A 12,326-nucleotide genomic window follows, 5' to 3' on the forward strand; every position below is an offset into this window, starting at 1 on the left:
AGAACAAAAAAGCAATGAAAATTCAAGGGCAGATTAGGAATGCAGTGATTGCCACTGGTAAGTTAGAAAGATAGGGTCATTTACTGGTGTACAGAGAAAAGAATTTGAAAGTCAGGAGAGCTGTTTCATTACAAGTTTACTGAATAACCCAGTAATAACCCCTGCTTTCTCTTCTCTAGACTGAAGATAAGTTACTCTGTAAAGTAGCTAAATATTCATCTAAAAAATGGGAAATGGTGTCAAGAATAATCTGAAATCCCTACCAGTCAAAAACTATTTATTCAGCTTTGTTATGTTTATATAATTAGGTAATATATATTTCTCATATTTATCATGATCATCATCAAAATTCTCAGAACCAACAACTAAATGTTGGTACCAAAGGAAGACCAGCCTGGGATTTACACATTTTCTAGAAATCATTAAGAATGACTCAATTTAGGGGCGCCTGGGTGGCTCAGTGGGTTAAAGCCCTTGCGTTCAGCTCAGATCATGATCCCAGGGTCCTGGGATTGAGCCCCGAATCAGACTCTCTGCTCAGTGGGGAGCCTGCTTCCCCTCTCTCTCTGCCTACCTCTCTGCCTTCTTGTGATCTCTGTCTGTCAAATAAATAAAATCTTCAAAAAAAAAAATAATGACTCAATTTAGAATTAAAGCTTTATGGATAATACATTAAGAATACTCACCATTGATACTCAAATTTGTATCCCTTTGAGTCATGGTGATAACCAGTTTTGTTCTTTATGTTCTACGTATCATAGCATTCTCTTTGAGGAGCTCAACAAGTTACCTATAAAGCAGCAAAAATAGGCTTTTGATTTTCAGTATTCATTATAATTCACTTTATCAGCTGTGTAACCTGCTATAGTTCCAACTTCTTTAGAAAGTCAATACTGGAAAAGAAGAATTTTTCACAATTGCCTAGAAATTAAGAAAGCTCAGTGGAATTTAAGGCAATAATAATTCATGTATTAGTGGGGAAACTTCACAAATAGTTATCTGGAAAAGATTGTAAAATTGTACTGCTTATAAATATTGTTTGTGCACCTGAAAAGGCTTACGTTAAGTATAGATAATAGCATTGCTGCTGTTATCTGTGATCAACACGTGTCTAAGAGTTCAAAAAATCATTAGTTATGGATATAACTAATATGTGTGTGTGTGTGTGTGTGTGTGTGTGTGGAAGTTCAACTTTTGTTAGAGTTTTAAATGTGACGACTTTTAATGATTATTCCATTTAATTAAATATCTAAACCAATGGGAAAAGAGCAAGTGAAGCAGAAATTTTTTTATAAGCCTGAGATCTTACAACTTTTTGATAATCATATTCTTTTTTGTTTCTTAGATGGTCTATTAAATGGGCAATTGGTTAATTTCATGACCAATTTTATATAATTTTCTCAAAAAAAGATCTTCTTTTATATATGGTTTGATAAAAGGCAGCAGATGGAGGTAGGAAAGATTTCTTGAGCAACAAAATCCTAGAGACAAAAGGAAGCTTGGAAATTGTCTGTTTCAGAGTTTTTTAAACACTTTTCTCCTATGGAGCTATTTGGGAATCTGGCAAAGCCTACAGACTTCTTTTCAGGAAACTATTTTTAAGTATATAAAATAAAATATGTGGGATTACAAAGAAAACTAAATTTCAAATCATTATCAAAGTATCTATGAAAAATTGTGTGATAATAATGCCTCTTTTAAAATGCATTAAATAACTAAATCTAGCAACAAGTCATTAGACTACTATATTTTGAAATCTTGGTGAATATTAAGAGTATTTTAAGATATCCATAATAATCTGAAGCATAGATTCTGTCATTTTAATGTGGTTTGTCACCTAAGCTCATAATGAAAGAAACTAATAAAAATTTACTTAGATTGGCAAATATAAAATTTTTAACTTTTTTCTCCATTCCAGTGAATGGACCCCTGACTTTTATCCACGAGTTCTTTCAAGGGCTCCATCATCTCCAGTTGAGGCCCGTGGAAACATTATCATTTTACAAATGAGGGAATCAAGTCCCATAGAATTGAGATAGCTTGACTAAAATCATACAACACAGTGTTAGATTAATCCTTACAGAGATAACTTCAGACTTTAACTCAGCCTTTTCCTGAAGTTTTAGTCTAGAAATTGGCAGTTATAGTCTGTCATTTGTCACTGACTCATGGCATGATCTGGAGCCAATTCTTTGTTCTCACTGTACCTCAGATTCTCCCTAAGTAAATGTAGGTGACTAAAAATCTAAATAAGGATAATAACAATGACTTAGATTTGTATTGCTCTTTTTTAATAGTTTTCACTTACACATACAGTATCCTACTTAATTTTTCCCATTTTATAGATAAGGAAATTAAAACTCCAAGATGTTAAATGTTATGTCTAAGGTCACACAGCTAAGAAAAGGATAAACCAATATCAGAAACCATACCACTGGACTCCAAAAGACGTTCTTTTTATCATGCTGCCTTTCATATCATAAATAAATCAAAACTCTGAGTTCCTCAGTTAAATATGTGTTGTGATAACATAAATCTGATTAAACACAAATGAATTGTTATTATGCTCAGATGAGCCAAATACACGTACCGTAATTTATCCAGATAAGGTGATGAATGAATGGAACTATGGGAAAGAGCTTTTCTAAACTATTCTTCATTTTTCACATAAGAATTGAGAAGATAAAGAAATAGAATTTAAAAGTCTGAGATTGTAGAGTTGTTGGCTTAATGTTGTTTAAATCAAACCTTTCTTTCCTTCTGTTTCTGGGTAGGCTAAAGAGGCAAGTAATCTAAGTAAATGCCAAAGAGGTCCTTTTTCTCTATCCTCTTGAGTTTTATTTTGATGAGTAAATGGTATTCCAAGAAGTTTGTTCTTTCAGAGACGAATTATTCTTAAATAAGTTTAATGGGGTAGAAAAATTAAAGTCAAAAGAGCCACGCTACATCAAAAATCTCTATCATCTGTATCATCCTAGTGACATGACCATGTGAGATAAAGAATATCTTGTTCTCTTAGAAAATAAGGAATCTGCTGAACCTGACCTGAAATCTATAGTGTAGAATAACCTTTATTGGATTCCAAATGTCACCATTTGATTAACCTTAAGTAATATAAATAGGAAGGTATTTTCCAGATTCTTAAGATCATTCTGTGGGGAGCTCAGTTATGTCTTAGCTATAATCCACATGGTTTTAATATTACATTTCTTAATATTGGCCCACCCAGATAAGTAAAAATCATTTTTAAGATAGTACAGGAGTGGCTATGATCAAACTTATACTATAAAAAATAAATTTTAATCTGAGATGAAAAGAACCATGATTACTATAAAATAAACATTCAGAATTAGCAAATGTTTACTCTGTACAAAGAACTATATTTAACATAGTAGGAAATGTAAAGAGAATTAAAGTCAGATCCTTTCCCTCCAAGAACCTATAGTATATTTTGAGACCCTTATCAACAATTGGAACATTAGTAACTGTGATAACTCTTATAATAGAAGTTCAGATAAGAGGTTTTAAGAATTTAAGAATTACCTAAAACTCGATTGTGGTGATGGTTGTGCAACCATGTGAATTTATTAAAAGTCACCAAACTATATTCTTAAGATGGGTGACTTTTGTAGTAGGTAAATTGTATTTCAATAAAGATATTACAAGTTCAGGGAAAGAAGAAATTATTTCTGATTGAGGAACTTTGGGAATAGTTTTTGCAACTGGTACGGTGTAAGCTGGATCTTAAAAGACAAGTAGTATTTGAATCAGAAAATAAGCAAAGGGTACCAGACAGATGAAACAGCTTGTCTAAGGTCTAAAACAGCTTTCTCAAGAGTAAAAGGAAAGTTCTATAGGAGCTAGTTCAGACTTCCCTACATGCCTTAGATTATGTGGCCTGCATTCCTACCAGTATATATGGCCATATGGCTATGACATTTCTAAAAAGTTTTGGTCAATCTGTCTTGAAAAACAGATAACTATACATGGATTTTCTTTCTTTCTTTGGGTCAAAAAGAAGAATTTGCTTACATTCTGAGCTAATGTGGAAGTTACAATGAAGTAATGAAGTCACAATGAGAGTGTGTGATTACAGTTATTTTACAATTGTCAGTGCCTCCACTGCATGATCACAACTGACATTTCTTTCTACCTTTATAGCTTAAAATCTCTGATACATGTCTTTTCTCCCTCGAGCCCTTTAACAATCTTTATTTTTCCCATGAGGAACTGAGATTAAAGGAGCACCTAGAGCCTAGAATAATAACGACATGCTAAAGGAAATGTCAAGATATTCTGGCCTACTAAGAATAGGATCAGGGAGAGTAAATCGTAATATAAAAATCTTTAAAAAATTAAAAATCTAGCTAAATTGCATGCCACACATAAACCAAAAGATAAAATAGATGAAGTCAACTACCATCATGAATAATAGGAAAGCAAATTTGCAACTTTTTTCTAATGAGCTAGAACAGCTCATGTGAAAATAAGTTTTATTGACAGTAGAGAAGAGTATATAGGAAACTTAGTAACAATTTCTAAATAGGTAGTCTTCTTTGTTGTTTCTTTTTTTAAATGTAGCATTAAGATTAAATTTCCTTTCCAAACCATTGCCATAGAATTTCTCAAATTAGTAAGCATATATACAGAAGCTTAATTTCTAATGTGACTGCTGACCAGTACCATCGTGCTAAAAATAGGAGAGGGCTTTCTTAATGTCCATCAAAGATGACTTCCTTTGTTCCCGTTTGACCCTATCTGACCCAACTGCTGAGAATTATTCAGTATAAACCATATTGTATAGATTTATTCCTAATATTTGCAAGGAGAAATAATACAAATTATCCTGGTGAGCAGCAAAATAGAGGCAGTTTTTATGAAACCTGAGTTGTGTTAACCTGTAATTAAATGTAATCTCCATTTTAATATTTATACATCTTTATATTGTTATGAACCTATTCTTAACATGGGCTTTATTTTATTTGTTTCTCTCCTCCCTCACTTCTGCAAAAGGCAGAAGGGAAAGGATGTTTGTTATTCACACTTTGTACCCCACTAACTGGTGTTATACATCTGGCTTCCACTGGAGAGCCCCTGACATCGCAGGGAACGGTGATCAAAATTCCACACATTAGCTTCAAGCTGGGGGCTCGTAGCTACTGCAGCATTGAAGCGGGTCTTTTCCTGGCTTCTTTAAAATAAGCATGGTGATGGGATGGTTTAAGGGAAGAACACCTCTCAAATCACATGACCACTGCTGTGCTTCCGTGTGTCCTGCTTTCTTCATAACAGCTTGGCACTACATTTTTTCCCTGTATCTTAATGGGTTTGTGTGTGTACAAGTGGGAGGGGGTGGGGAGAGTTGTCAGTGGATGGTTATACATTATGCATGCATCTTTCAGTGTTAGAGTGATGTGCCTTCCCTTATGTGTCACAGATTATAGTCACAGATTAAATCTTCTGTGTTCCTGAGAGATTGGACTGTCTCTCTTACTGGTGTGAGATTCATGTGTTTTGATGTTTACACCCTCAGTTGTTCTTCATGCTGCATTAAACATCAGTAGAAATGTTCTCCCGTAAGAGTTAGCTTTTCATGTTGGGCTGAAAAAGTCTTCATTTCTGTGTAGCAGTTCATGTTATTATAACCTATGGCTTTCAATTGTACCTCCCATAATGAAGAGCTGACTTTAAACACTGTGCTATTCTTGTTATGACCTAAGCATAAGGTAAGTCACTTCTCTAACTGTATCTAAAGATTGTGGTTGTTTGTTAAAATTTTCTCAGCTTTGTTTAAAGCATTTTCACTTTTTTCCTTACCATTTATTACATGCTCTCCCCTCTTTTGTTTTCTGTTTCATGGCTTAAGATTTCTTACTGGACAATGTGATCCTCAGCAAAAATTATATTACACATGTAAACACATGTTGAAATGAATTAAATGAATTATTTGATGTCTGAAAGCAGTCTTGATTAGTAAATGAATATCTATGTTTTCAGTAAGTCTCTTGTGTTTTTCATTTCCTCCATTGACTGTAATATAATAATGCTGTTTCTACACATGATTTTAGTTTAATTCCAGCTGAAAGGGGTATTGTTAACACCATAAAGTTAGATGTTAACTATAGTAAAATAACATAGTCCAATAAAATAAAGTAATAGATAATCCAGTACCATATCTTTCATTTTTAATCCCTGACAAATTTGGTATTAGGCCAAAATCTCAGTTTCATTTTGTTTTTCAGACTTCCCTTTGTTTTTTTTTTTTTCATTGACTAAAAAGCCAGGGTTAGATTAAAAAAAAAACAAAAAACAGTAAACTGTAAAACTTGGGACAGACCTCTGTTACCTTCTTTCTAGTCCCCATGTGTGAGAACAAGAACAGTAATTGTTTCTTGACTTTATTCTTTCAAGTAAATCCCATTACATTGTGAGTTAGGTAAAATCTTCATATCGGGATTTTGTAAAATTAGGTAAATATTATAGAGACCAGTTTCATGGTACATGAGAGAGGGGATCTGCTTGTGCATATATATTTTAAATGCATATTATATTTATAAAGTGCATATTATATTTTAAAATTATTTTCCTCAGTTTTTTTAATATATACTCAAGGTCACTAAAGTAAAGAAGTTCATGAAATCATTTAAGTGATTTCCCTCAAATCTGGAACAAATAGCCAATGTAATATAAATGAGAAAATACTGGTTATACTGCTATTGGCAATTTGTTCAGGAAACTGAATTGTTTTTTATCATTCAAATTTATCTTCCAAAACCATGAAATATATAATTCTAAACTCAGGTACCACAAAGCAAGATTTTGGGTTTGATTATTGAATTCATGCTATGAACCAATTTTTTTTTTTTTTTTTTTTAATTTTTAAGCCACCTAAGACAGGGTTTTTTAAATTGCTGTTTTGGTTTGGTTTGACTTTTTTTTGGTAATGCTAGCTAGTTTTTCACCACCATTTCCATTTAGTTGTGATATAAATCTGTTGAAACATTTGATGAGACAATTTGAACTACTCATCTGAACTGCTCTGTTCATTATAAATCTCTTGTTTCTATCCACACACTAGCTCCACTCTAGATTGGAAGGGCTTAAAGATGAACTCTGGAGGAATAGAGGCTACGACTTAAGAGTAACTATTACTGATCAAAGGAGCTGCTTTCCATTCGCAAACATTGCTTTGCGCTATGGGTTTGGGCTCCTTCTGTTTCTACATCTTGTTGAAGACTTTCTTGACTTCATTTGACTTCTTTGAACTCTGTTTTTGTCTTTCAGCATTTTCCCCTTTTTTTTCCTTCTCTCTCCCAGATTTTTCTTATTCTATTAGCTTTCTCTTGTGTTCCTTATACTGCTTTTTAAAATGTAGCTTATCTCTTTATTAAGCTTGTCTATTAATTTGTCTATGAGTGTTTGTTTCTTTTCTCCTTTAAGGCTGTAGTGGTCTAGTTACACCTATTTTAATTCCATGGTATGAAAACTTGCTTGTTTATTTTGCAGCAAGTTCATTAGTGATCCTTACCCTCTTAGTATGAATTTTCAATAAGAAATAGCAGAACATTTTGTATATTCATAGTGTCCCCTTCTATAAGCCCAAACTTTCTTTTCTATTGTCTAGACTTACTTCCCCAAACTTCTCTTTCTTCTTTTTCTTTTTCTCACTCTCGTGTCTTCCTCCCTGTATTTTTGTTTCAAATAGTCATTAATTTCCTTTCTCATTTGACCCAGAATTGTTTTTCAATAAAACTTCTGAGTGAAAGAATATAATATTATCTTTCAGATTAGCTTCTTCATTCTAGTATATTTAAAACTAAATAATCTGGGCCAAAAGAGAATAACTATAACATCTTGAATTATTTTTCCCCTTTTTTCCCTTTTTTTTTTTGGTGTGTGTGTGTGTGTGTGTTTCTTGTGTGTATGTTTGTGTGATTTTTTTATTGTTTTTGTTTCTTTAAACATTAACAATTGTTCTTTTCAGGGAAGGACAACCATAACCCACCCTAAGTTGCAACATTCCTTTCATAAGTTGTTTCATTACAATAGTAGCTTGTGTTAAGCAATAGAAATTAATTTGTTGTGTATATATATCCATTTGGGGCAAGCTGCTGTGGAGTGGGAAGAAGAGGTGTGCAGTTTAAGTACAATTTTCTCTGATATTAACAAATGTTAGTGCCATACAACATGGCTCTTGAATTCAACACTTATAACATTTAAAAGAATGTTCTGCTTTGACCTAAACTATAAACAAAGCATAAGGGTTTCTGATTGATAAACTCTATATAAACACCTGAGAACTGGTAAATAAATGAACTCAATTTTATTTTCCAACAGTCATCTTTCATAGCCCATATTTTATTTATAACCAATTATTTTAATAACCAATTATTTTAATTGGTTATATTTTAATTTGTTATTATTTTAATCAGTAAATAACAAAGGTCATTGGAATCACATAAATATTGTATATGAGGATTTCTCTGTTTTCCCCTTATCAACATATATAATTAAAAATCACTACAATGGGTATTTTATTATAACTTTATTATTTGAGCTGCATTATTAGTCTAGTCAAGAGCTATCATAGTGCCTTAAGATTAAGGGTCTGTATTCATAGCTGAATATGTGGTAACTTATTTTTTCCATATACTAATTTCGATGCACATCAGTAAAAAGTTGCCTTTGGTTTGGCTTCTGTTCCATTTTTAATGTTGTACCCCAATTTTTTTCTAGAAGTCTGCTCTTCCTTTACAGTAAGAAAAAAAAATTTTTTAATATGGAACAAATGTAATATATTTTTACTAAGTTGTTATGATATCTGAGATATATTAAGCCTTTGCTCCTAAACCTCAGGAGCTTGCCCATTAAGTATGCATACATATCTGGCTATCTGTGTTATGAGCCCTAAATTACTGAGTTTATACTCTCTCTGCAGGTCCAGTCCAGGTGCAGCAGCAAGGAGAACATTCTCAGAGCCAGTAAGTATGTCAACATTTCAGATGGACTACTGAATTAAGAGTGTATAGTTCAACAGGAAGAAGAGCTAAAATATTTTGGTGAAACAACAAAGAGCAATTGGGGACAGTTTATATAAAGAATATAAAAGGCTTTCACCTCCTTTGATATTAGTATCAATATATTAGTGAATATTTCCCTCATTCCAGTTGTTCCTGGAAACTGACAACAGAATTTTGATAGCACTTCTCATTAGGGTAGTAATGAGTCCCTCAATGATTCTACAGTGAGAACCCTCTTTAATTGCCCCACTGCCAAAAATTATTTGAAAATAGACTTAACTGAAAATAATTATATAAATCTACTATAAGAATCTAACTTAAAAAAAAGTGACTCCTGAGAGGAGTCATAATCATTTTGTAAATGAATTCTTAAAAGATCCTACCTTCTTAAGCAGCATGTTTTAGAACATAGCTCCATGAACCAAGGATAAAGAAACCTTAATTTTTTTTCGTTTGATCACTGATAACATTAACTTGAAGTCATCTAACTTTGTGTATTACTCATGTTTCTATCCTATAAAAAGGAAATATAAATAGCTTTTCCTTAACAATCACAAAAGTAATTGGAGAACTTCAAATAGATAAAAATTTGTGTTTTATTTTCTTTACTGTAAATTTTTCCTATTTCTGTGTTGTGAATCTGTTATGTTAGCTTGAAACCCTTGAGTGAAATTTTAAAATGACATTTTGTGATGATTGCTGTATGATTTCCATTTGTTTTTGACCCTGAGATGATAGTGGATCATTGATAGTGATTATGATGATAGGAACAAAAATAATTTCTTACTGACAACAGATTTCTTTGAATACTCTTACACCTTTATCGTGGATCTTTGTGTTATTAGAATGGTCTTTCATTTCAGTTGTGTTCTTACTGGCGTATAGACTATTAACCACTTTGGATGGACATTACAGTTGTCCAGATTTTCCTGATCATGTTTTCTTATGATGAAATAGTCATTTCATCATTTAGATCTATGTAGTCATTTAGATCCATGTAGAGAGCCCATCCAACATCATAACCGCTCTATAAGTTTAAGATCTTTCATCTCGGGGCGCCTGGGTGGCTCAGTGGGTTAAGCCACTGCCTTCTGCTCGGGTCATGATCTCAGGGTCCTGGGATCGAGTCCCGCATCGGGCTCTCTGCTCAGTGGGGAGCCTGCTTCCCTCTCTCTCTCTCTCTCTCTCTCTGCCTGCCTCTCTGTCTACTTGTGATCTCTCTCTGTCAAATAAATAAATAAAATCTTTAAAAAAAAAAAAGATCTTTCATCTCAACACCACTTTAGTAACTCATACACATGCCCCTAGGCACACCCAGGATTCTTTTATCACCATGAGCTGTTCTACCTCTGAACTTCTTTACTTCAATATTTTATTGCTTATTTAGTCACTTTAATCACCCTTAGTTTCTTCCTTTACTATGAACTAGTAATGTTGCAGTCCTGTAGATCCTATTAACAGTTCCTCATTCTGTCAGTGCTGTGTTCTGCCTCTATTCTTTTGGACCCTTTCCCCTATACATAAATTATCCATTCCCCTTGTTTTCCTAGAAAACTGTTTTTTTTTTCTTTTCAAACATGTTTTATCTTATAATGATGCATAAGCAAATCCTGTAGAAGAGCCAAATAATACAGAAATATAGAGACTAAATATAAATTTGGTCTTTGTTGCCACAGACCTTTTTTTCTATGCATCTCTATTTTATACCCATATATATACATATACTGTCTTTATTTGTCTGCATATTTGTTTCAAGTTCTTATTTAAATTCTAGTTAGTTAACATATGGGGTAATATTGGTTTCAGGAAAAGAATTTGGTGCTTCATCACTTATGTATAACACCCAGTGCTCATCACAAGTGCCCTCCTTAATACCCATCACGCATTTAAGCTGTACCCCCACCAAACTGCTCTCCATCAACCTTCAGTTTGCTTTCTTTACTTAGGAATTTCTTATGGTTTGTCTCCCTCCTTCCCCTGTGATCATCTGTGTGAGATCATATGATAATTGTCTTTCTCTGACTGACTTGTTTCACTTAGCATAATACACTCTAGCGACATCCATATCATTGCAAAGGCAAGATTTCGTTCTTTTTGATGGCTGAATAATATTCCTGTGTGTGTGTGTGTGTGTGTGTGTGTGTGTGTGTGTGTGTGTGTGTGTGTCTTCTTTATCCATTCATCAGTCAATGGCTATTTGGGCTCTTTCCATAATTTGGCTATTATAGATAATGTTGCTATAAACATCGGGGAGCATGTGTCCCTTTGAATCAGTATTTTTGTATCTTTTGATTAAATACCTAGTAAGGTAATTGCTGGGTCATAAGGTGGTTCTATTTTTAACTTTTTGAGGAACCTCCATGCTCTTTTCTGGAGTGGCTCCACCAGTTTGTATTCCCACCAACAGTCAAAGAGGGTTCCCCTTTCTCCATATCCTCCCTGTTGTTTCTTGTGTTGTTCATTTTAGCCATTCCATCAGGTGTGAAGTGATATCTCAATAGTAGTTTTGATTTGTATTTCTGTCATGATGAGTGATGTTGAGCTAGAAAATTCTTAGTTATCCTTCAAGACTCAGTTCAAGTGTGAGCTTCTCTGTGACATGTTCTCTGAATTCCCTCTAGCAAGGTAACTGTAACTAATTCTTCTTGTATGCCTGTCCCGTCCCTTATACTTTAATCATTTTTTAGTTTATTTACTGAATTACCTATTCTCAAGGAAAACATTTCCAGTATGTAGCCTAGGTAAAGAAAATTGTGCAAACATGCCTCAGAGATATTGTAGATTAGGTCCCAGACTACCACAATAAAGTTAATATCACAATAAAGAGAATCAAATGTATTTTTTGTTTCCCATTGCATACAAAAGTTATATTTATACTATACTGTAGTCTAGTAAGTACTTTATTGCTAAATTGCTAACCATCCTCTGAGCTTTCAGCAAGTTGCAATCACTGATCGCAGGTCACCATAACAAATGAAATAATGATGAAAAAGTTTGAAATAATTACCAAAATATAACACAGAGACATGAAGTGAGCAAATGCTGTTGGAAAAAATGGTGCCAATAGACTCACTTGAGGCAGAGGTGCTTTTAATTTGTTAAAAAGAAAAAAAACAATATCTGCAAAGCTTTATAAAGTGAAATGCAATAATACAAGGTATACCTGTAATCAACTTCTTTTTTAGCATATATAGAAATCTGTCAAAACAAAACATCAGTAGATCCTAGAGAAAGGAAAAGAAGGGGATGGAAGGGATGGGGTGGCTGGGTAATGGCACTGGGGAGAGCGTGTGCTATGGTGAGAGC

The 12,326-nt window shown here is 33.4% G+C and overlaps 1 protein-coding gene across 5 annotated transcripts in view; it reads left to right on the forward strand.

Moving 5' to 3' along the window:
* GPHN (gephyrin) overlaps window positions 1-12,326 on the forward strand; it is a 653,508-nt gene that overhangs the window by 507,780 nt on the left and 133,402 nt on the right. For all 5 annotated transcript variants that reach the window (XM_047739307.1, XM_047739308.1, XM_047739309.1 and 2 more), the window contains one exon: window positions 8,939-8,981. In XM_047739307.1, the coding sequence (XP_047595263.1) occupies window positions 8,939-8,981 (43 nt within the window). The remainder of the gene's footprint in view (window positions 1-8,938; window positions 8,982-12,326) is intronic.

Source organism: Lutra lutra, chromosome 7, assembly GCF_902655055.1.
Source record: "Lutra lutra chromosome 7, mLutLut1.2, whole genome shotgun sequence".
Lineage (NCBI taxonomy): Eukaryota > Metazoa > Chordata > Mammalia > Carnivora > Mustelidae > Lutra > Lutra lutra.